The 27107-nt window shown below is 39.7% G+C and overlaps 1 protein-coding gene across 1 annotated transcript in view; it reads left to right on the plus strand.

The window, feature by feature from the left end:
• scfd2 (sec1 family domain containing 2) overlaps positions 1–27107 on the plus strand; it is a 303002-nt gene that overhangs the window by 245120 nt on the left and 30775 nt on the right. Inside the window, exon 6 of the mRNA XM_063043148.1 lies at positions 2606–2751. Within this exon, the coding sequence (XP_062899218.1) occupies positions 2606–2751 (146 nt within the window). The remainder of the gene's footprint in view (positions 1–2605; positions 2752–27107) is intronic.

Here is a 27107-nt window from a genome sequence, read left to right on the forward strand (position 1 = left end):
TGGGTAAGTCAAAATAAATTTTATAGATCATTATAGGGAGTTGTGAATAATGTCTGAAAAAGACAGTGCATGTTAGATATAAGCAAGGTGGATGAATAGAGGGAATACAAGACCAAATAGGAGTGCCTTCAGTTGATCAAATCTGAAGGCAGCAAAGAATGTCATGGAAGTATGATCTCCCAGAAAAAGGAATTCCATACTTGGCTTCTGATTGTCAGAACTGCCTCTATTATCAAGGTAAAAAAAAAGCAATCTTATGACTTTGTCGTCTCAGTCAATTGCTGACTCTTTTCATGCAACGCTATTACTCACTTTCACAGGGGTTTTAACTAGAAATGTAATTCATAATTGAAGCATTCTTGACAGGGGTATTGTAGAATAAGAAAAGGAGGTTCCCAACACTTGAGTGATACAAGGCTGAATGGTATTTTAAGAATGTTTTGTGATTCCATTAATCTAACTCCATGCAAGGGAAATTAATTTTAAAGTACTCTGTCATTCAGTTGAATGTCAAGTGTTCAACATGAATGCTCATTAACAAGTCAACAGTGAGACAGCTTACCAGGTGTGTCTTCCTGATAACCAGCACAGAGGTGACAGCATCAACAGGCAGACTTTGTAAACTGGTCACTGTTCTAAATCTAAGCAAGACCTGAAGCGTGAGGTTAAAATGGTTAAAAGGTGGTCTTACATTGGCTTAGAGAAAGGCTAACAACTAAGAACCTTGTTGTAAACACACAATTGGGGTCTACCATAGGTGTTCCATAAGATGAATTAGCTAAGCACCGTGATTAAAACATCCTAAAAAGTTATTGGTCAATGACTGTTGACAAAAAATTAGATTCACATTCATTAATTACTTTGTGCACTCTGACAGACTGATTATTTTATTCAATTTCACAGAACAAATTTTATTTTACATTTTAAAGTTTTCCACAGTTAACTACAAAGAATCTTCTCCCATTGTTAAAATCTGAAATTGATGTAATAATAAGGACTGGTGAAATTGTACAATTGCTGCAAAGGACTGAGATCCTAACAATTCCTTCATCACTTTCAGTAAATTCAATTTAGTATTATTGTCTGGGGATTATGTTTCCTTGCATATTCTTCTGCAAATAGAAAACACATACTGTAGATTTCAGCCCGAAACATTGACTGTACTCTTTTTCTAGATGCTGCCTGGCCTGCTGAGTTCCTCCAGCATTTTTTGTGTGTTACTCAGATTTCCAGCAGCTGCAGATTTTCTCACGTTTCTGTAGTTTCTGACCTGGCTACGTGCATCTTCTGTGATTCTCACTATCACTGGCCTAGAAGCTTACGGTAAAGAAGACACTTGGCAGCCCACTGCTTTGTTAGAACTGCCCCAAATTGCACTGCTTCTTCCATCCCTTAAAAGAATGAGGCAAACCCTAATCATCGTGGTAAACATACAACATTTGGGTAGCAATCGTGATGGAATCCTTTATACATTTTCACAATCCTTACCCCAGGGTCTAAGTTACCTATCACTTCACTATTTCCCATCTTAAAATGAGTACATAGAAACATTAACACGAGGAAATCTGTAGATGCTGGAATTTCAAGCAACACACATAAAAATTGCTGGTGAACGCAGCAGGCCAGGCAGCACCTATAGGAAGAGGTACAGTGGACGTTTCAAGCATCTATAGGAAGAGGTACAGTCGAGGTTTCGAGCATCTACAGAGGTATCGACTGTACCTCTTCCTATAGATGCTGCCTGGCCTGCTGCGTTCACCAGCAATTTTTATGTGTATCACATAGAAACATTGTTTGCTTACTGAAAGGAAACTTTGTTTGGAGCAGTTACCTGATTTACGAAAGTGATTGAGTAGAATTGAAATTATGATTATTTAAGCAAAGTTAAAGACCATGATGATTAATATTAGATCGTTACTTGATAGCTACTGAACATAGTGAAAACTTCAAGAACTTTGCACTACTCACTTGCTGTCTTGGTGCCATCTCTGAGAGATGGCATAAGGATAACTCTCAACCATATTTATAACTATTGATTAAAGGATGCTCCTCTGAAAGAGAATGAAGTGCAATTTACCCCATGTGATCTACATTATTCCCTAATGTATAATTATGTTTGCATTAGGAATTAGCACAGAGCTTGCAGTCAGGCACAGGTAGCAGCACGTCTGGAGAGTGAACCAGAACAGAAAAGCCAGTCAATTTTAGCCCCTTTAAAAGCTAGGCTATTGAAAATCATGACGGTGTTCAATTGCTACAAAAGTTCTGCTGGTATTTTGAGTAGAATTAGTGGCAATGAGGATAATAAACTTCCTGAATTCACCACATTCCATCTCTGCTTCTATTCCAGGCCATAGTGATTTGTACTGAACTGGGAAACTTGTCATCCCAAATGAAATTCTTTATCTAAACAGTGACCAGTGATTAATTCAGAGCCTTTCTAGCCTTTGTGGATCAATATCATAGCAATCACTACAAACTGAAGTGAATGCATGACTTATATAATTTCATAGCAGGCATTCTGTGAACAGTGAAATAAAAATGTGTGTTACGGGGCTGCACAAGAAATATCCCTAAATTAAGTATATTTATATATTGATTTCAGGTTGTTCTTCATCAGCTGAATTAACATCTGACATAGCCACTGACGTTGTGGAGCAAGTGTTTGAGACACTTCGGGGCATAGCAAGAGCACGGGCACACATGAAACAGTTCAAGACTTTACACATTCCCGGTGGTAATACCCATCAGGTAAGGCAATGGAATTAAATTTAATTACATACATGTTTGTTGATCCTTTTCAACTTACCAAGGCAAAAAGAAGTGCCGAATGAAATTCTTAACTCTTTTATCACCAGCATTTGCAGTTTAATTTCCCACTTAAGTTTTATATTACCAGGAAGCTAGGTTACAAAGCATTCAGTTTCTTCATTTAAATCATTAATATAATTTGTAAAGTAGCACTAGTCCAAGCACTGATCCTTGCTGTAATTACAACATACCAACTGGAAAATGACCTATTTATTCCTACTGCTTTCTGTCCATTAACTAATCCTCAATCTGTACTAATATCCTCTGAGCTCTAATCTTGTGTGATATTCTGTTACATGGCACCTTACCAAAGGCTTTCAGAGAATCTCTTCCACTAGTTCTCATCTAGTTACATCCTCAAAAACTCAAATCTATTTGTTGAACCTTATTTTTCTTTAATAAATACATGTTGATTGTGGATATCATATTGTGACTTTCTGCTAACTCAACCCTATTAATAGATTCTAGCAAATTCCTTTGTACTGTATCTAAAATTGCTCCAATTCTAGGCACCACACTTTAGTAGGATTAAGAGACTTTTAAAAGAGTTCAGATAAAGATTTAATAGAATGGTTCTGCAGATGAGAGATTACGGTGATGTGAATGTACTTTGAGAAGCAGTGATTGTTTTCTGTAGGGCAGAGAAGATTGAACAGATTGGATAGGGATTATTAAATAAAGTGTTTGAATGGTAAACAAAATGAAATTGCCTCCTATGGCTGAAGGCTTGATAGGTAGAGATCATGCAGTGAAACATTAACTTTGGGATTAATTTTTCGCTTCGTTGAATGTAAAAGACCATGCCTCGCTGTTTGAACAACAGCAGCAGATGTATCCGAGGCAAAGTTTTCCCTCAACAATTGTCCCTGATGTCTCCTGCCTTCATCCTCCTCTTTTTCACCTTGTTCCATCTGCCTTTCATATTTTTGTGTTCTCCTAATCTGTCTCCATCTGTATTCTACCTGACACTGCCTCCCAACTCCAACCATTATCCAGCAGATTTTTTGTATTTGATCACATGCTGCATGTGGGATCATGCTGTTCTCAAGTGATGCAGCATTTTCCAATGAGCTACCCATCATTTGAAGTGAAGTAATCCCTCAATAATATGAATCAAATAAGTAATAACCTTCATCCATCCATCCATTAATGTTCATTTTAAAGTCTCGTGCTGAAATGCTCCATTTCAACTGAATGGAAACAGGTGTGTTTGCTCATGGCTTCACATCCCATTAAGGCAAAGAATAAACACAACTTTTCAGTTATTATAAATAGCCACATTGGAAGCTTTTGGATAATACAAAGGTCTAGTATCATGTGGATATGCTTATCAGTTTCAACAATATACAAGTAGTTTCATTCCTTAAGTAATCAGTACACCAAGGAGTTAATGTTATTTGTTGGAGTTTGGTCTTTCTTCTGTAAAAAGTATGGAAGTAGTGGTCTCTACATAAATAGTGGTGAATTTTTAAAAGCTAATTTATACTGTCAGGACAATTGTGAATTTGCCAAATTCATGGAATCGGGAATACAATGGTCACTTTGTCTAAGCACACCAAATTATCCAACTTGTGGAAAAAGTACTCAAGACAATTTTCTTGACCTTCCTAATAGTATTTCATTGTTAAGTAGGCAGTGGTTATGCCTCCGCAGTTAAGTATTGTTAAAGAGTGCCCTTTGATATACCTTACTGGTAAATCCATCTTTTCAGCATTTCCATGCAATACGCATGTGGCAGCAATAAGTGTAATGCTTTACAGCACCAGCTGTAATTCCCGCTGCTGTCTGTAAGGAGTTTGTACGTTCTCCTTATGACTACATGGGTTTCTAGTGGGTGCTCCGGTTTCCTCCGCATTCCCAAGATATATGAGTTAGGGTTAGTAAGTGGAAGGCATGCTCTGTTGGTGCCAGAAGTGTGGCCACACTTGTGGGCTGCCCCCAGCACATCCTCGACACAAACAATGCAATTCCCTGTATGTTTAATGGTTTTCGTGTACATGTGACAAATAAAGCTAAACTTTAATCTTTACAGTGGGCAAATTAAGTTCACATGAATGCATCCAGTAAAGTAGCTGGAGCCAGTATAACAACAGTGACTGCATCCCAAAAGTATAATTTATGAATTTTCTCTAGAACATCACTGAGCCTTGTCTTCAGTTTACGAATCAATATTTTGCTGCACTGTATAGAAGTATACTACAATTTATACACGGGACTGCACTGTATAGAAATGTCCATGGTGCCCTTCCCCCAGCTTTTATCATTTTCAAAGCTTCAGTTGGAGGAACACATTCCTTTTGTAAATCAAAGAATGGATGTAATCCATTTGGTTGGAAGACATTGAGGACGTAAAACGATTCATATAAATGCAATTCTGTGCCTTTAGGATTTAAAGCTTTCTTGTAATGAAGGCTGTATGAATATCATGCAAATTCTTGTCATCTTCTGCACAAAACAATAGCAATTTCATGCTGACAGTCCCTGTCTTCCCCTTGCGCTTTACTGTCTCTTCCAGCATCACTACATGCCCCTACCCCCAAACTCATCATCTTACTTTATGTCCTCCATCCTGTCCTGATATAATGCATATCTGTTATCAGCATATTACTGTTATCCTTCAATGCATTTCAAGGAGAATGTGGTGATTAACATGTCATATTTTGAAACCTCACCCAATAATATATAAAATTAATGCACATCATTAAATTTATTAAGCTCCAATTGATAAACTCAGTATTGCACATTTTTAAATATATTATACAACATATTTTCTTGAACCGTTTACAGAAAGGACACTTTTTAAAAAGCTCTAACTCAAGTAGTAAAAAAATACTGATAATTGTAATTAAATTTCAATATGGTACCAAGGAGAGCAGGCATGGAACTATCAGTGATGTTTGTTATTATTCTTCAACAAAAGTCTTGGCCTCATTCCAAATGTATTTCAGTTTTCAAGTGTTTGACTGTATCTGGATGTTAACCAGATGGTCTGTTTTTGGCTTAGAGCTATTGACTGCTATTAGAGGCACTTGGGGTTTGCGTGACTAGGAGCTCTCAGGCATTCTGAAATATGCAGCAATTCCAAGTACTCTCTACTATCCCTAGCCTACTGCTAGCACCCACCAACCCCTTGAAGAAAATGCAGCTATAGGTAATGTTGCCCCACTCAGAGGTGAGATTGATCAAGCCAAATTGTTCAGTTTTCATAGAAAAAAGGGATAATATTGATAGTACTAAAGACGAAGTACATAATGATAACATTTTGGCAAAAAGAAGAAGGGGAGACAAACTGATAAGACAGAGGAATGTAATTTTAATATCATTCCCCTTTTGTCATGGTTAATCAATAAAATAAAATTTTACATGAGAACCCATATATACATACTTGAGTGTTTTTCTTACTTTCTTCCAGAGCTTGTACCTCACTCTTGCATCAAAATAGATCAGTACTGCACAGTGATAGCCCCTTTGGCCAATGTTGTGCATATTGACCGTGATGCCAAATTAAACTAATCCCATCTGGAGGTAATACCAATCCCTCCATTTCCTTGCAGATTCATGTGCCTTTCTAAATGCCTCTAAATGTCTGCTTCCAGCCCCTCCCTGGCAGAATTTTCCCGGCACCTACCATACTCTGTGTTACAAAATTAAACATGCCCTGCACATCACCTTTTAATTTCCCTCCTCTCATTTTAAAGCTGTGCCCTCTAATATTTGATAAAAAGATTCTGTTTACTCCATCAATTCCTGTCATAATTTTATAAACTTCTATCAGGTCTCCCCTCAGCCTCTGACTCCCCAGAGCAAACAATCCTAGTTTCTCCATCCTCTCCTTATAGCTAATACTCCTTAATGTAGGTTGCATCCTGATGAAGCTCTTCTGTACTCTCACAAAAGCCTCCATGTCCTTCCTGTAATGCAGCAACTAGAACTGTACACAATACTTCAAATGCAGCCAAATCTTAACTTAGTCACAGCAGACGTGCAACAGCAGAATGACAAGACTGCTCGTGCCATTGTATCTTTTTGTTATCAAAGTTGTCAAAATGTTTTGTGTTTCTTTAAAAATTCTATAGATATGGGAGATACAGTAATAGTTCATAATAGTTTGACTTGTATGCAACAATTCAAATGTCACTTGCCTTTTAATGCATTTTAATTAAGATTCACTTCAATCCTTGTTCATATTCTTTGGAATTTCAAAACATTTGAACAAATTTTGAGAATACAGTTTAGTTTTTAAGTAATCATAGGTTAACTGATATACTATTTGTAACATCTGCACAGTGACTGCAGTGGGCTTGTCTTTTGGTCTGGAGTCTCTCTTGCATGCAGAAATGCTCAGGGTCCTGGGTTTCTTTCATTTAATTGTGACCCAAGTCATTCAAGACTGAATTTTTTTATCTGTTTGTTAATTTTCAGGCCAAATCTAAAGTAGCTGTGATAATTGTTCAGAATAAAATATGTGCTGGATGATGGGAAAGAAACATTATGCTGTTGTAAAGCCCATGCAGTCCATTGAGCTCTGTGCTGACAACACACATTATATGAAGCAAAACTCATTGCTGCCTCCTATCAAAATCGCTTGCAATTTCAGTGCAATTGTTTCAAGTAGAAATGTTGAAATGTAATATTGTGTCTGGGAGGCAAGTCCAAATGATGAAAACCTTCTGCTACTAAAACATGGTTTCCATATTCAATGAAAGAATTAATTATATCTATACAACACACCTTTCAGCTATTTCCAGTATGCCATATCAATTTTCCATTTAGCTATTGGTTATCTTTTTTTCTGTTTTACTGAGTAAGAAATCTAAAACTCATTCAACAGACTGTGCTGTCCCTTGCTCTCTGCTCACTCATTTTTCCCTCCTTTTTCCCCACCTGACTCCATCTTCCCATGATTTCCTACCTCTCCTGCTTCAACCTATCCCCTACCAGCCCCTGTCTCACCCCTCCTGTCTTCCCTCTGCACTCTCAATCCTGATGCAGGGTCTCAGCCAAGAACCTTGACCATCCCTTTGCCTCTGGAAATGCTGCTTAATCTGCTGCGTTCCTCCAAGTTTGCCTTTGTCTCCAGATTCCAGTACCTGCAATCTCTTGTGTTTCCATGTAATTATTTTCAGACCTTACTCACTCAACCAACCCTGTGGATAAAACTTGAAATTAGACAGTGACAGGCAACCATTTCTAATAGGCAGGTTGGCAATTTATATGTTTCACTGAAGCTGACAGGCTAGGTTTCTCAGAAGTTTTGGAAAGACACGGCTTGTGAACCAGGAACAGCAGAAATATTTGCCAATTTCCTTGAATAAAATCATATACTGCACACAATTCCATTGTAATGCCAAGGACTGAACACCCGCTCACTTATTCCTATTAGCAATGGGAATGGGCTGCCGAATCTGAAACTACGGATTACTCTGTAATGGTGACACTCACAACACGCTGGAGGAACTCAGCAGGCCCGACTTGCTGAGTTCCTCCAGCGTGTTGTGAGTGTTGCTTTGACTTCAGCATCTGCAGATTATTTTGTGTTTACTCTGTAATGGTTCCTGCTAGAATGGAAGTCGACTACCTGCTGTGGATGTTGGCATAGGGAGAAGTGGCCTGCAATGAAATTAAGACTCAGTAGCCTTTGAGAAGCTTGGGCTTATGTTTCTCCATTAGCTTCCAGCCCCATCTTGCCACTTTCATCAACTTCCAACCCAGAAAGTCAACCTGGTAATGGTAACATTGCAGCTACTTATCTCCACCAATAGTTTCCATTTACGCTACCTTGTCCATCATATTCTTTTTTCCAGATCCTTAGGTATTCCTTTTTTTATTAATTCGTTAAATTATTCTTGAATTATTTCATAAATTATGAGTCATGAATTATGAATTAATTCAATAATGCTGCATTCCATAAATTCAGCTTTATCTGGCATCCTCTTGAATTTTTTAAATTGTATTTCAGATGTGCTTCTGGCACCAATAGGGGAAGGAAATAAATTCTTGCAATTATATCATTGTCTTTTGAAACTTCCACCAACTCTCACCTTAACTGTAATGTACGGATCTCTTTCTTTTAGAGCAATGACTCCACCCCCCCAGCACTATGTGTTGGTCAATCCGCCAAGGGGTCTCAGCCTGAAACATCGGCTGTACTTATTTCCACAGATGCTGCCTGGCCTGCTGAGTTCCTCCAGCATTTTGTGTGTGTTGCTGGGATTTCCAGCATCTTCAGATTTTCTTTTGACTATGTATGGATTGGTTGTCTGCACATGTCTGTCTGTCTGTCTGTCTCTCTTTCTCTATCCCTCTCTCTCTCTCAACAAGTTGGTGACAAGTTAGAACTGAATGTCACAAAATATCATGAACTGCACCAACAGTTATTTACTCCATATGTGGTTGCAAAGACACAACATTGACTAATTTCATTCTACTGACACAGTCCTGCCACATTGGGCTTACCTTCACAGTTTTAAGCTTACAGTCCTGGAATAGCTGACACAGTAATGGGGCAGTTTCTACTTCCTCACACCTCCTTGTTTATTCTATTCCCGATCGTTCTCCTCCTGCTTATCCACACCTTCCCCTCCACCTGCCTATTTCTATCTATGCTTTCCCCTCGTCCTCTTCTTCTGTACCTCCCCTTCCCTTCTGGCCAGTGTAACCTTCCTTTCCTTCCTCTTTCCCTACATTTCACCAAAAATCCTCTGTACAAACTCTCCTCCCATTCTTCCATCCCTTTCCCTATGTGTTGACCCTTGTGTTCCCTTTGATTCCTCTTTCATTTTGTCTCCCTGCACAATTTCTTTCTGAGATAGAACAGTTCAGACCATTCAGCTCATGTTGATGCCGGTTTGTACTAAATGTCCGTGTATCCTCCATATGTCCTGTGTATCCTCTGCCCTTCATATTCATGCGTCTATATAAGAGCCTCTTAAAACCCCATCCATCTGCCTGCTTCTACTTATAAACCCCAGTAACCTATTCCAAGCACCTACCACTCACTGTGTTTAAAAAGTACCTGCCCCTCATATCACCCTTAAGCCTCCCTCCTCTAACCTTAAAAGCATGTTTTTTGGTACTTGACATTTCTATCTTCGGGAAAGATTCTGACTGACTATCCAATCTATGGTTCCTATAATTTTAAAAACCTTTATTGGTCACCCTTCAGCCTCTGAAACTCTAGGGAGTACAACTCAAATTTGTCCAGCCTTATTGTTAATATCCTCTAATCCAGGCAGCATCCTACTAACCAGAACTGCATGCAATATTCTAAGTGTGGACTAAGTAAAGTTTTATATAGATGCAGCATGGCTTCTTTCCGATGCGTTCCTGGATATAAGCCCATAAAACATAGGAACAGAATTGGGCCATTCAGCCCATCGAGTCTGCTCTGCCATTCCAACGTGGCTGATTTATTAATCTTTCTCAACCCCATACTCCTGCCTTCTCCCCATAACCTTTGACGTACTGATTAATCAAGAACCTATCAACATCCATTTTAAGTATACCCAATGACTTGGTCTCCACAGTTGTCTGTGACAGTGAATTCCACAGATTCATTACCCTCTGCCTAAAGAAATTCCTCCTTATCTCTGTTCTAAGTGGACATTCCTCTATTCAGAAGGCCATGCCCTCTGGTCCTAGACTCCCCCACTATAGGAAGCATGCTCTCCACATCCACTCTATCTTGGCCTTTCGGTATTGAGAATATTCAGTGAGATTCTGCACCCCCATCCCCACCATTCTAACCACCAGTGAGTATAGGCCCAAAGCCATCAAATGCTCCTCATAGGTTAACTCTTTCATTCCCGGAATCATTGTTGTGAACCTCCTCTGGACTCTCTCCAATGCCAGCACATCTTAGATAAGGTGCCCAAAATAGCTCACAATACTCCAAGTGTGGTCAGACCAATGCCTTATAACGCCTCAGTATTACATCCTGGATTGAAGTAAGTTGCAGAAAATTAGTCAGCTCCTTCATGGGTACTGGTTTCTGTAGTATCCAAGACAACTTCAAAGGGTGGTGCCTCCATCATTAAGAATCCCCACCATCCAGGACATGCTCTCTTCACACTGTTACCATTGGGAAGGAGGTACAGGAGCCTGAAGGCACACACTCAGCAATCATGAACAGCTTCTTCCCCTCTGCTATTCAATTTCTAAATGAACATTGAACCCATGAACACTGTCTCACTACTTTTTATTTCTGGTTTTTTTGCACTACTTGTTTTAACTTAATTATTTAATGGACGTAAATATAAATGAAAGTAATTCAGTTTTTTCTCCAGATTTATTTAACATGTATTTCGTTGTACTGCTGCTGCAAAGTTAACAAGTTTCACGACATAAGCCAGTGATATTAAACCTGATTCAGATGAAAACTAACATTGCATTTACCTTCCTTACCACTGACTCAACCTTCAAGTTAGCCTTTAGGGAATCCTGCACAAGGACTGACAAGTCCTTTTGCACCTCTGATTTTTGAATATTCTCCCCTTTTGGAAAATACTTCACGCCTTTATTCCTTCTGCCAAAATGCATGACCATACACATCCCTGCATTATATTCCAACTGTTATTTCTTAGCCTGTTCTAACAATCTAGGTCCTTTTGCTTACTCCTTACTTTATTGTCTGTAAACCATCAATTTTGTCATCCAATATCTTTGGCATATTACATGAAAAAAAGCAGTCGGAAACTGATGCCTGTGGACCACTAGTCACTGGCAAGCAAACCAGAAAAGGCTCCCTTTGTACCCACTCCATGCTAGTATCTTTCATGTAATACCATGGGCTGTTATCTTGTAAAGCAGTCTCACATGCACCACCTTGTCAAAGGCCATCTGAAAATCCAGGTAAACAACATCCACTGACTCTCCTTTGTATATCCTGCCTGTTATTTCCTCAAAGAATTCCAACGGATTTGTTGGGCAAGAATTCCCTTAATGAAACCATGCTGATTTTTGCCTACAATGGGTGTGCCTCCAAATACCCTGAAACCTAATCCTTAGTAATGGACTCCAACATCTTCCCAACCTCTGAATTCAGGCTAAATGGTCGATAATTTCCTTTTTTTTGCCTCCATTCCTTCTTAAAGAGTGGAATAACATTTGCAATTTTCCAATCCTCCAGAACCATTCCAGGATCTAGTGATTGTTGAAAGATCGTTGCTCATGCCTCTAACTCTTTCAGAATGGGGTGCAGTCCATCTGGTCCAGGTGACTTAATTACCTACAGACCTTTCACCTTACCAAGCACCTTCTTAGTAATAGCAACTACACTCACTTCTATCCCCAGACACCCTTGAATTTCTGGCATACTACTATTGTCTTCCACAGTGAAGACTGACGCAAAATACTTACTAAGTACGTCCTCCGTATGTTTGTCCCCCGTTACCGCCTCTCCGGCATCATTTTCCAGCAGTCCAATATCCACTCTCACCTCTTTTTTTACTCTTTTTATAAACCTGAAAAAAAACTTCTGGTATCCTCTTTTATATTATTGCCAGCTTTCCTTCATGTTTCATCTTTTCTTTCCTTATGTTTTTTTTTAGCTGCCTTCTATTGGTTTTTAAAAGCTTCCCAATCCTCTAACTTCCTTTTATGCTGTCTTTGTCAGCCACAGTTGCCTCATCCTCCCTGTAGAATTGTTCTTCATTTTTGGGATGTATCTATCCTATACCTTCCGAATTATCCCCAGAAACTCCGGTCATTGTTGTTCTGCCATCATCCCTGCTAGTGGCCTCTACCAGTCAACTTTGGTCAGCTAATCGCTCATGCCTATGTGGTTCCCTTTATTCCACTGTAACAGTGGCACATCTCATTATAGCTTCCCCCTCTCAAACTGTGGGATGAATTCTATCACATTATGATCACTGCATCCCAGTGCTTTCTTTATCTTAAGCTCCCTAAACAAATCAGGTTTATTACACAACACCCAATCCAGAATTGCCTTTCCTCTAGTGGGCTCAACTACAAACAAGAGAAAATCTGCTGACACTGGAAATCTGAGCAACACACACAAAATGCTGGAGAAACTCAGTAGGCCAGGCAGCATCTTTGGAAAAGAGTAAACAGTCGATGTTTCAGACCAAGACCTTTCTTTAGGACTGGAGAAAAAAGATGAGGTCAGAGTAAGAAGGTGGGGGTAGGGGAGGAAGAAATGCAAGATAGTAGGTGATAGGTGAAATGGGGAGAGGTGGTGGGGTGAAGTAAAGAGCTGGGAACTGGATTGGTGAAAGAGATAAAGGGCTGGAGAAGGGGGAATCTGATAGAAGAGGACAGAAGGCCATTGAAGAAAGGGAAGGGGGGGGAGCACCAAAGGGAGGTGATGGGCAGGTAAGGAGATAAGTTGAGAGAGAGAAATGGGAATGGGGAATGGAGAAGTGGGCGGTTGGACGTTACCAAAAGTTCGAGAAACCAGAGTTCGTTTTGAAAGCGTTGTATTGTTTATGCATCTGTGTTAATCTACTTTGAAAGTAGCATTAATACTATGTATTACTACTTTAATTACCTCGACATTTAATTTATGTCATTCATGCTAATCTCTGACCCTCTGTCTGGCCAGAGGGCAGGAGAAAAATAGGTTTCAATTCCTCTCAAATGTCTGGAATTTTATCAGGACTGACATTAGCACACAATTATAAATGGGGGTAATTGGATTGTACAGTCAGAGAAGGCAGTCTATTTTCTATTGCAATGCTGAACACAAGAAGTTTGACTTTACTGAATTCTGACACCAGCAGAGATTGCAGATGTGAATTTCCACAATCATCTTCTCAAGCCTAACCCCATCCTTGCCTTTCTTTTTGAACTACTTATTATCTTGCAGACTGCAGCTCCAGAATTTAGCAGAAGAAATGCCAACTTTTATCTGTAATAATTTTCTATCTTTCTCCCAGTATCATTTGTAGTAATCCATATGTTGGGTTTAGGCTGCATTTTGACCAAATAGGCCTGAAACTTCCCAGTCTCCAGAGTCAGGCAATGGCTAGAAGGGTGGAGTTAAGTCGTCCTGTGACAATAACATTCAGATTCTACCAAAGTGATCTCCCAGCTGATGAGGGTAGCTCTCCCATTGGTTCCTTGTGTAAATGCATAACTTAATTATTCCTTCATTCTCCAGTCTTAGCAGAAATGTTCATTGATAAGGGTAGGGCTTTATGTCCCTTGGATGTCAGAACTCTCTGTCCTAGCTCCTGCTGGAAAATCCTGAACAAGCCCTGGAATGCCAACTCTTTATTCCTTTCCATTGATGCTGCCTGACCTGCTGAGCTCCTCCAAAATTGTGTCTGGTGCTCTGGATTTCCAGCATCTGCAGAATCTTGTCTGTTTATTGATTTGTTCAAAAGCATACTTATTTTGTATTGGGTGAAACCAGATCTGCTTACCCCAACTCTCAAATAATGATCTGTGTATTTCCTTAAAATGTGCATGTTCGTTGTGCTGGGGCACCGTCTCATGATAAAGGATAGCCCATTCAAGACTGAAATGAAGAGCATACTCTCCACCCTGAGAGTGATGAGTTTTTGGAATTTCTTGCCACAGGGCTATGGAGATTCCATCACTGATTGCAATCAGAACTAAGAATACTAGTTTTCTGGATAGTAATGAAAACAAAGGAAAACGGCAGGAAACTAGTTCTGAGGCAGATCAGCCATAATTGTGTTGAATGGCAGGGCAGATTGGAGCAACTGAATGGTCTACATCTACTTATGCTCTTATGCAGGTGGCCAGCACTTGTGGAACTGTACCACCGTGCCACTCACTGACTTAAGTAAAAATAGATAATCATCATCTGCTTGTTGCCAGTACTGGTTGTTCTGCATTTATTAAATTGCTCTGACATTTTGCTGATGATATGTAGAGTTCAAGTGTCTTCATATCCTGAAATAGTTCTGGACAAAGAAAAAAAGGAAGATATTTATTTAGGCCCTTTTGTGCTCATCTTAGTTGCCAGGCACCAACAATTGATTAGTTTTTATTGTGTTTTTTGTTGAAAATGAAAGGCAATTGGCGTGTCTCAGAGGGCAATATTTCCAAGGCTAATGGGAAAGATCACAGGAATGGGATAGTTCTACCAGGAGCTGGTATAAACTCTCCAGGCCCAGTGGCCTCCATCTGTATTGGATGCTCCTCTTACCGACCAATTTCTTTACTTAATGTTGATACTAAGATCCTATCTAAAGTTTTGGCCCATAGGATTGAAAATATTTTACCAATCATTTCCAATAACCAAACTGGATTTATCAAAAATCGATATTCTCACTTTAATATTCGTCAGATATTAAATATTATTTATTCTCCTTCTAACATGATATCGGAATGTGTGGTATCTCTAGATGCTAAGAAAGCTTTCGACAGAGTTGAATGGAATTATTTATTTAAAACTTCAGAAAAATTCAATTTTGGACCTGTTTTCATTCAATGGATTAAATTACTTTATTTAGCTTCTTCCGCTAGGGTTATCACTAATTCTCATAATTCCAAACCATTTAAGCTTCAACGTGGCACTAGACAAGGCTGTCCGTTGAGCCCTTTGCTTTTTGATCTGGCCTTAGAACCTTTAGCCTTTGCCTTTCAAGAATCTAATGATATCACCGGTATTTTAAGGAGAGACACTATTCACAAAGTCTCACTGTACGCTGATGATTTGCTGCTATTTATTTCTAATGTTGAGACTTCGTTACCTCATGCGCTTTCTTTACTCTCCTGTTTTAGCCAGTTCTCAGGTTATAAATTAAACCTACATAAAAGCGAACTTTTCCCATTGAATAATTTGATACCAATAAATTCTAACCGTCCTTTTAAAATTGTAAGAAACCAATTTACCTATTTGGGTGTAACAATTACTAAAAACTATAAGTGTCTATTTAAAGAAAATTTTCTTACTCTATTGAATCACGTAAAAAGGATACTATCAAATTGGTCACCTCTTTAGTTATCGCTGATTGGCTGAATTAACTCTATTAAAATGAATATATTACCTAAATTTATATGTCTTTTTCAGGAATTACCTGTTTTTATTCCTAAATCTTTCTTTGATTCTCTTGACTATTATATCTTCTTATATATGGAAGAATAAGCGTTCTAGATTAAATAAAATTCATCTTCAGGAAGATAAAAAGAATGGAGGATTAGCCTTACCAAACTTTAGATTTTATTATTGGGCAGTTAATATAAGAAATCTTACATTTTGGTTATATTACATTAATCGTGAGGATTGCCCGATGTGGGTTTTTTTAGAAGCTAACTCTGTTAATAAATTTTCTATTATTTCTCTTCTTGGATCCTCACTTCCTTTGTCTCTGAGTAAGTTAACTGATAATCTGGTAGTTAAACACACTATGAGAATTTGGATACAATTCCAAAAATACTTTGGCTTATTGAGATTTTCTCTTTCGGGTCCCATTTTTTCTAATTATTTTTTTAAACCCTCCATGATTGATGTGGCTTTTAAAGAATGGGATAGATGAGATATTAAGTGCTTTCAGGACTTGTTTGTAGAGGGAAGTCTCTTTTCGTTTGAACAACTGTCAACTAAATATAGTTTACACAAAACTGTTTTTGTAATATTGAGTAAGGGATTTGTTTTACGGGATATCACTCCTGATCTTCTTCAAAATAGAGCTATTGGATCTATTGCATCCATCTTAGAAAACAATTGGTGTTCCAACTTAATGTATGGACTAAATAACAATGCTTTCATTGGTGCAGTACTCCTTTTCTAATACCCTGACATATTGGCCAAGGTTTTTACACTGAAGTTATTGCAGTGGGACTTCAACGTACAGCCTTCTAACTAATTTTATATGTTGCGTTACTGTTGCTTTTGAACACTGAACATTCATATGGATAAATGTGAAATGAGAATGACCAGCTCACAAGGCTGGCGGTGTACCAACCAAGGAGTGATACACAGCTGGAATTTCTCAACCTTTTGCCAAACTTGAATGAAAGCCCACGTGGAATTTGAGTCAGGATTTAAGCATCAGTCACCTGATGGAATTCAACATTACAGGCTAGAAAGACATTATTTTTGTAAGTTACAGAATCAATCATGTTACAAGCTCAATACATCTTAGATTGAATTTGCTATAAACATTACCCAGTAACAGGTTTTTTTTAATTCCTGTACTTAGCTGAAGAGTATTACACTACTTCTGTCACAATGTAATTGCAACTTCTAAATTTCTAAATGGTAATTTCATCAATATTTCTAAATTTGCCGATGACGGGGTATTTCAGTATTTTAATGTTACTTTTATGTTAGTTCTATTGGATAATGAACTACACAAATTAGTGTTTTAAACTCTATTACCTACATATTTATTTTTCCAATTTAGTTTTATTTTACTGATGAGTTCTAACCACATATGAAAATCACAAGCAGTGTTAGTTATTAAAGAAAAGTTCATTATTTTACAAACTACAGGAGAAAATAGTCACTTAGCCATGTTAAGTGGAAAGAGTAAATTATGCTTCAATTGTGATCCTTTCATTAGACTAGAAGCTGAGGGACAATAAGTATTTCAGTATGGATCGAAAAATAAGAGGAAAAGAAAATGTAGTGGGAATATTACATGGTACAGCACTCAGGAGTGATCTAATGATCTTCAGTTAATATTAGTTTATTGATGATTAAGGTAGCACCAGCAAAGTAAAATCGAGCAATAATGCAAGAATTTAAAATAACCAATATAAAATTTGCTTCAATATGAAATCTGTAAAGTTTGGAGAATTTAAGCAGTCACAAAAGACTGCCTGTCTTTTTATTGCTGGTGAGATTGCTCTGCTATGGAGATGAGAGACTGCCTTTTTATTGCTGTGAGATTGCTCTGCTACAGAAAGGGGAGACTGACTTTTTATCGCTAGTGAGATCACTTTGCATGGAGAGGGGAAAATGTCTTTTTATTGTTGGTGAGATTGCTCTGCACGGAGAGGGGAGGCTGTATTTTTTTTATCACTGGTGTGATCACTCTGTTATAGAGAGGGAGGATGTTGCCCAGGTTTTCTCTGTTTTCGATGTGTACTTGGACTTGAACTGTGGACTTTTTTCAGTCTTACGGTTTTTTGTATGCTGTGTTATTCGCCCAATCTTTCTTTGTTTTTGTCTACGGGGGAGGGGGATTTGGGGGTTGATGTGCCTTGTTCCATCTTTACTTTTTGTGCAGGAGGAGGGATTTGGGGGCTGATGATCATGCTGCCTTTCTTTTCTTTCTTGGTTTCATGGCTTTCTGGAGAAGAAGGATTTCAGAGTTGTATACTTTGTTAATAAATGAACCTTTGATTTCCATCACTTCTGCCTCAAATTATTTGAAGGCTAATATAAGCATCATTTCGATATCCAAGGGCAAATGTAAAATCACTGTGTTTGCTTAAATTAAATGTTCAGCATTTAACAACATCATTCCTACAGTCCTGATGGAAAAGCTACAGAACCTAGACCTCTGTAGCTCCCTTTGCAACTGGATCGTCAACTTTCAAACCAAAAGACCACAATCTGTGCGGATTCAAAACAGCATCTCCATTTTGCTGACAATTAACACTGGCACTTCACAGGGTCTACTGCTCTACTCTTTCTACACTCATGACTGTGTAGCTAGGCACATCTCAAATGCCGTCCATAAATTTACTGATGATACAACCATTGCTGGCAGAATTTCAGATGGAGATGAGCGGGTGTACAGGAGTGAGATATACCAGTTAGTTGAGTGGTGTCACAGCAACAACCTTGCACTCAACGTCAGCAAGACCAAAGGAAGGGTAAGACGAAGGAAGACAAACCAGTCCTCATAGAGGGATCAGAAGTGGAGAGAGTGAGCAATTTCAAGTTCTCTGGTGTCAATATCTCTGACGACCTAACCTGGATGCAACATATTGAGGCAGCTGCTAAGAAGGCAAGACAGCGACTATATTTCATTAGGTGTTATAGGAGATTTGGATTGGCAACTAAAACTCTTGAAAACTTCTACAAATGTACCATGGAGAGCATTCTGACTGGCTGCTTTACTGTCTGGTATCGGGAGTGGGGAATGCTACTGCACAAGATCGAATTAAGTTGCAGAAACTTGTAAAATTAGTCACCTCTATTATGGGTACCAGCCTCTGTAGTATCCAAGACATCTTCAAGGGGCAGTGCCTTAGGAAGGCAGCGTCCATCGCTAAGGATCCCCACCACCCAGGACATGCCCCTTCACGATGTTACTGTTGAGAAGGAGGTACAGGAGCCTGAAGGCACACATTCAGTGATTCAGGAACAGCTTCTTCCCTCTGCCATCCAATTTCTAAATGGACATTGAACCCATGAACACTACCTCATTATTTTTTTATTTCTTTTATTTGGCACTACTTACTTTAACTTAAATCTTTAATATATATATAGTTAATGTAACTCAGTTTTTCCTCTATATTTATTTATCATATATTCATTGTACTGCCACCGTACAGTTAACAAATTTCACGACATATGCCAGTTATGTTAATTCTGATTTCTGATGTTGCTTTAATATTGAACTGTTGGCTCATTTTTAGATGGACTTTGTGGAAATTTTAATGTTTTGGGTAAAGGGCTTGAATAAGGCATCTCTCTACCCCATGTTGTGAAATTAAGAATGATAGAGAAAGGAAAAGATTAGATTAGCAACACCTGTGGGCCTTAACAGAAAACGTATGTTGGCTTTACACAGACACGCAGTTATCAAAAAGTACCAATCCAGTATTTGCTGGGATGGTTGATTTTTTTTTAAACATGTAATCCCTGCCTAAAATGGAAAGCAATAGATGAAAGCAAGTATAAAACAGTTAGAGCAACTGCCATCATTTTTATCCAAAAAAAATAAATGTGGAGAAGCTGTGCAGTACAGCCTGAAAATTCTAAATCATGGCTTTTATATTTATATAAATTACAGCATGGTGTATCCTGCTTAATGCCACAATTAAGAAAGAATTAAGTCCTGAAAGCATTGATAATCAGGGAAGTGTGCAGGGGTAGTGAATTCAAAAAAGAGAAAAGCCGTCACAGAAAACAAAAACCATTTTAAAATTCTAGAAACATAAACATAGAAAATATTTAATAATAAAATAGGCCAAAGTCAGCATGGTTTGCTTCAGGGGAAATCTTGCCTGACAAATCTGTTGGAATTCTTTGAGGAGATAACAGGCAGGATAGACAAAAGAGAGTCAACAGATGTTGTTTACCTGGATTTTCAGAAGGTCTTTGACAAGGTGCTGCACATGAGGCTGCTTAACAAGTTAAGAGTCCATGGTATTACAGAAAAAATACTCTCATGGATAGAAGATTGGCAAGAGGCAAAGTGTGGAAATAAAAGGTGCCTTTTCTGGTTGGCTGCTGCCGGTGACTAGTGGTGTTCCACAGGGGTCGGAGTTGGAACCACTTCTGTTCACATTATATGTCAATGACTTGGATGACAGAATTGATGGCTTTGTGGCCAGATTTGTAGGTGATACAAAGATAAATGGAGGGGCAAGTAGTGTTGAGGAAGCAGGTGTCTGCAGAAAGACCTAGACAAATTGGTAGAATGGGCATAGAAGTTGCAGATGTAATATAATGTATGGTCATGTACTTTAATAGATGAAATAAAGGCATAGACTATTTTCTAAAACAGGGAGGAAAAATTCAAAAATCAGAGATGCAAAGGAACTTGTGAGTCCTCATGCAGGATTTCCTAAAGGTTAACTTGCAGGTTGAGTCATAGAAACATAGAAAATAGGTGCAGGAGTAGGCCATTCGGCCCTTCGAGCCTGCACCGCCATTCAGTATGATCATGGCTGATCATCCAACTCAGAACCCTGTACCAGCCTTCCCTCCATACCCCCTGATCCCTTTAGCCACAAGGGCCATATCTAACTCCCTCTTAAATATAGCCAATGAACTGGCCTCAACTGTTTCCTGTGGCAGAGATTTCCACTGATTCACCACTCTCTGTGTGAAGAAGTTTTTCCCAATCTCAGTCCTAAAAGGCTTCCCCTTTATCCTCAAACTGTGACCCCTCATTCTGGACGTCCCCAACATCGGGAACAATCTTCCTGCATCTAGCCTGTCCAATCCCTTTAGGATTTTATACGTTTCAATAAGATCCCCCCTCAATCTTCTAAATTCCAATGAGTATAAGCCTAGTCAATCCAGTTTTTCATCATATGAAAGTCCTGCCATCCCAGGAATCAATCTGGTGAACCTTCTTTGTACTCCCTCTATGGCAAGGATGTCTTTCCTCAGATTAGGGGACCAAAACTGCACACAATACTCCAGGTGTGGTCTCACCAAGGCATTGTACAACTGCAGTAGTACCTCCCTGTTCCTGTACTTGAATCCTCTTGCTATGAATGCCAGCATACCATTCACCTTTTTCACCGCCTGCTGTACCCGCATGCCCACTTTCAATGACTGGTGTATAATGACACCCAGGTCTCGTTGCACCTCCCCTTTTCCTAATCGGCCACCATTCAGATAATAATCTGTTTTCCCATTTTTGCCACCAAAGTGGATAACCTCACATTTATCCACATTAAATTGCATCTGCCATGAATTTGCCCACTCACCTAACCTATCCAAGTCACCCTGCATCCTCTTAGTATCCTCCTCACAGCTAACACTGCCGCCCAGCTTCGTGTCATCCGCAAACTTGGAGATGCTGCATTTAATTCCCTCATCTAAGTCATTAATATATATTGTAAACAACTTGGGTCCCAGCACTGAGCCTTGCAGTACCCCACTAGTCACTGCCTGCCATTCTGAAAAGGTCCCGTTTATTCCCACTCTTTGCTTCCTGTTTGCCAACCAATTATCTATCCACATCAATACCTTACCCCCAATACTGTGTGCTTTAATTTTGCACACTAATCTCCTGTGTGGGACCTTGTCAAAAGCCTTTTGAAAATCCAAATATACCACATCCACTGGTTCTCCCCTATCCATTCTACTAGTTACATCCTCAAAAAATTCTATGAGATTCGACAGACATGATTTTCCTTTCACAAATCCATGCTGACTTTGTCCGATGATTTCACCGCTTTCCAAATGTGCTGTTTTCACATCTTTGATAACTGACTCTAGCATTTTCCCCACCACCAATGTTAGGCTAACCGGTCTATAATTCCCCGGTTTCTCTCTCCCTCCTTTTTTAAAAAGTGGGGTTACATTAGCCACCCTGCAATGCCCAGGAACCAGTCCAGGATCTAAAGAGTTTTGAAAAATTATCACTGATGCATCCACTATTTCTTGGGCTACTTCCTTAAGCACTCTGGGATGCAGACCATCTGGCCCTGGGGATTTTATCTGCCTTTAATCCCTTCAATTTACCTAACGCCACTTCCCTACTAACATGTATTTCGCTCAGTTCCTCCATCTCACTGGACCCTCTGTCCCCTACTATTTCCGGAAGATTACTTATGTTCTCCTTAGTGAAGACAGAACCAAAGTAGTTATTCAATTGGTCTGCCATGTCCTTGCTCCCCATAATCAATTCACCTCTTTCTGTCTGTAGGGGACCTACATTTGTCTTAACCAATCTTTTTCTTTTCACATGTCTATAGAAGCTTTTACAGTCAGTTTTTATGTTCCCTGCCAGTTTTCTCTCATAATCTTTTTTCCCCTTCCTAATTAAGCCCTTTGACCGCCTCTGCTGGACTCTGAATTTCTCCCAGTCCTCAGGTGAGCCACTTTTTCTGGCTAATTTGTATGCTTCTTCTTTGGAATTGATACTATCCCTAATTTCCCTTGTCAGCCACGGGTGCACTACCTTCCTTCATTTATTCTTTTGCCAAACTGGGATGAACAATTGTTGTCGTTCATCCATGCAATCTTTAAATGCTTGCCATTGCATATCCACCGTCAACCCTTTAAGTGTCATTTGCCAGTCTATCTTAGCTAATTCATGTCTCATACCTTCAAAGTTACCCTTCTTTAAGTTCAGAACCTTTGTTTCTGAATTATCTATGTCACTCTCCATCTTAATAAAGAATTCCACTATATTATGGTCACTCTTACCCAAGGGGCCTCTCACGACAAGATTGCTAATTAACCCTTCCTCATTGCTCAATACCCAGTCTAGAATAGCCTGCTCTCTAGGTGGTTCCTCGACATGTTGGTTCAAAAAGCCATCCCGCATATATTCCAAGAAATCCTCTTCCTCAGCACCCTTACCAATTTGGTTCACCCAATCTATATGTAGATTGAAGTCACCCATTATAACTGCTGTTCCTTTATTGCACACCTTTCTAATTTCCTGTTTAATACCATCCCCAACCTCACTGCTACTGTTAGGTGGCCTGTACACAACCACCAGCGTTTCCTGCCCCTTAGTGTTATGCAGCTCTACCCATATCGATTCCACATCCTCCCGGCTAATGTCCTTCCTTTCTATTGCATTAATCTCCTCTCTAACCAGCAATGCTACCTCACCTCCTTTTCTTTCATGTGTATCCCTCCTGAATATTGAATATCCCTGAATGTTGAGCTCCCATCCTTGGTCACCCTGGAGCCATGTCTCTGTGATCCCAACTATATCATATTAATTAATAACAATCTGCACTTTTAATTCATCTACCTTGTTACGAATGCTCCTTGCATTGACACACAAAGCCTTCAGGCTCGCTTTTACAATGCTCTTAGCCCTTATACAATTATGCTGAAAAGTGGCCGTTTTTGATTTTTGCCCTGGATTTGCCGGCCTGCCACTTTTACTTTTCACCTTACTACTTTTTGCTTCTACCCTTCATTTTACACCCCTCTGTCTCTCTGCACTTGTTCCCATCCCCCTGTTGTGAACTAACCTCCTCTCTCCTAGTCTCTTTAATTTAATTCCCACCCCCCAAGCATTCTAGTTTAAAGTCACCTCAGTAGCCCTCACAAATCTCCCTGCCAGGATATTGGTCCCCCTAGGATTCAAGTGTAACCCGTCCTTTTTGTACAGGTCACACCTGCGCCAAAAGAGGTCCCAATGATCCAAAAACTTGAATCCCTGCCCCCTGCTCCAATCCTTCAGCCACACATTTATCCTCCACCTCATTGCATTCCTACTGTCACTGTCGCGTGGCACAGGCAGTAATCCCGAGATTACTACCTTTGCGGTCCTTTTTCTCAACTCCCTTCCTAACTCCCTATATTCTCCTTTCAGGACCTCTTCCCTTTTCCTACCTATGTCATTGGTACCTATATGTACCACAACCTCTGGCTCCTCACCCTCCCACTTCAGGATATCTTGAACGCGATCAGAAATATCCCGGGCCCTGGCACCAGGGAGGCAAAGTAGCATCCGGGTCTCTGGACTGCGCCCACAGAATCGCCTGTCTGACCCCCTTACTATCGAGTCCCCTATTACAACTGCCCTCCTCTTCCTTTCCCTACCCTTCTGAGCTACAGGGCCAGACTCTGTGCCGGAGGCACGGCCACTGTCGCTTCCCCCAGGTAAGCTGTCCCCCCCAACAGTACTCAAACAGGAGTACCTGTTGTCAAGGGGCACAGCCACCAGGGTACTCTCTATTACCTGACTCTTCCCCTTCCCCCTCCTAACCGTGACCCACTTGTCTGCCTCCCGTGGCCCCGGCGTGACCACCTGCCTGTATCTCCTCTCTATCAACTCCTCACTCTCCCTGACCAGACGAAGGTCATCGAGCTGCAGCTCCAGTTCCCTAACGCAGTCCCTCAGGAGCTGCATCTCGGCGCACCTGGCGCAGATGTGGACGTCCAGGAAGCTTGGAGACTCCAGGGCCTCCCACATCCAGCACCGAGAACAACAAACTGCCCTCACACTCATACTGCCCCTCTCCTCAAATAACAACAAAAAATGAATACCAAACCTTCCTCGCCTCGCCAGTTTCTACCTAAGCCCGTTGAGCCAAAGCCCTTAAGCCTTCACTCTGCTCCCGGCTCACTCCGCTGCCCGCTGTATAAGGCTGTGTCCTTTTAAATCTTCCACGCTTCACTGCCCGACGTCACAGGCCTGCACAGTCTCTGAACGCTGATGGAAAAAAAGACCGAAAAATTCAAAAATGGCTTGCTCCACACTCCCGCTCCGATTCTCAGACTTCCTTCTTCGAGTCAGTGGTGAGGAAGGCAAATGCAATGATAGCTTTCATTTCAGAAGGACTAGAATGTAAAAGCAAGGATGTAATGCTGAGAATTTATAAGGCATTGGTCAGATTGCACTTAGAGTATTGTGAGCAGTTTTGGGTCCTATAGGAGTGAGGAGTGTTTGATGGCTCTGGGGCTGTACTCACTGGAACTTACAAGAATGAGGAGGTATCTCATATTCAGCTACTCATTGTGATCTACTAGTAATGGTTAAAAGCTTAACAGATACTCTAGTCAAAGTGATCTGTTCTAAATAATTCTGAGGAGTCTGTTAGTTGCTGTTATAAAATCACCAGTGCCCTTTGTGAGTTCATCCTGAGGCCTGGATTCCACATATACCATCTGTGCTATCATTCTCCCATGTTGAGTAGTGGGCATTCCCTCCTTGTCAGGTGTCCATAGAGGGGTACTAATTCGCGTGGCCAATAATGTAAGTTATCACTGGCTTCAAATGAAGGTGATGCCTGAATCTCTCTTTAGTTGACCTTTGCAAACATAGAACATATGTAGATATGAGTCTGCTTGGCATTCTGCCTCCTGTTTGCTTGAATCATTTGTACTCTTGTAGAACTTGGTGCTCTGGATTTCCAATGGTTCATGACTTTTGCCGCCTCCTTTTCCAAAGAATAGATCTGAAAAATCACAAAGCTTTTCTATGAGGAGCAGAGGGATATTGCAGTGTACTTCACGGAACAAGTTGATAACGTAATGAGAAAAGCAAACAGGATGGTGAAGAACAGGGAGGTTATGCTGGAACTGTATGTACACTATTTTACAGGATCAGTGTGATTACATTGAACAAGGAGCATAGAGGATTTATAAATGTGTTGCAGAAGAGAAAAATGTAGAAGGAGTGAATTGGCAGGGGTTATTTTATTTTGAACCGAGGAGGCTAAAATGAGACTTAATTGAGGTACAGGTATATAGGATTGAATGGGCACAGATGTAGTAAGAAACTGTTTTTCATGACAGAGGAGCCAAAGATTAGGAGGCATTAAAGTATTTGATAGATGATAGTGGATCCCCTCACCTAAAAGAGTGCTAGAGCCAGAGATCCTTCACATATTTAAAAAAATATTTGTATATGGGGTTAGACTGGGTAACTCTTCCCTGATGGGTACAAGTACCATGGGCTACCTTATGTGACATCATTTTCTATGATTCTTTGTAATTCATTAAGTATCTGAAACACATTCCAATGAGAGATTAGTGAGAAAAAAAAGATTATGTTTCTTCTGCTACTGGATAAAGAGCGGCAATTTTACCTGAAACTAAGTAGAGGAGAGTTTATTCAAAATGTTAAATGATCAAAAATATTAAATAGAAAATGGGTTGCAAATGTATGACTATTTTACTTTAGTAATGGTGCTTTATGACATCTGGTTCTTATTCCAAGCTTTACTGGTGCTTTTGCATTTGTACTTGTTTTCTATTATGGTTTCCATATGTCTTGTTTACCTTTCTCATTTTTTTTAACCATTACAGTTGTTTGAAAATCTCCTGTTGACTGAGAATCAGACATCCAAAGTGTCACAATATGTCACCTGTCTAACCTATGCTGAATGAAATTTTGAAGCAACAGCATTTTGCCTCTGTGCTGTTAATCATGCTTAGAACCAGGCTTTCAAGTCTTTGAAAGGCCTGAGACGATCAGATACATGTTTGGTTCTGTAAGGTAATGATTGGTGCAGTGGACTAGGACAAAGTCTTTCAACAAAATATCACCTATGTCATGATGAATTTGTTTTCCAAAATGGACTTTAGGAAGGGAATCAGGAATTGGATCCTACTGCACTGCACAGGCATCTGTAATGCAGTTTAAATCAATAGATGGAAAGCAGATAGCTTCCCATCAAGTCTAGGTTGCCCATTCTCTTCTGGCTAGTCTGTGTGCTGCATGAAAGCCTTGACTAAATCCATCAAGAGGGGAATGAGTACAAGATGACACTAGGCAGTGGGGCACATAGGTCAAAGTCTTCCTGCACATGGACAATATCGTTGCCTTCCTTCAAGAACAGTGCCTAAAGAAAGTATTCACCCCCCCCCCGGAAATTTTCATGTTTTATTGTTTTACAACATTGAACCACAACGGATTTAATTTGGCTTTTTTGACACTGATCGACAGAAGAGATTCTTTCGTATCAAAGTGAAAGCAAATTTCTACAAATTGGTCCAAATCTATTGTAATTATTAAACACAAAATAATTAC

The sequence above is a fragment of the Mobula hypostoma genome, chromosome 3 (assembly GCF_963921235.1).
Source record: "Mobula hypostoma chromosome 3, sMobHyp1.1, whole genome shotgun sequence".
Lineage (NCBI taxonomy): Eukaryota > Metazoa > Chordata > Chondrichthyes > Myliobatiformes > Myliobatidae > Mobula > Mobula hypostoma.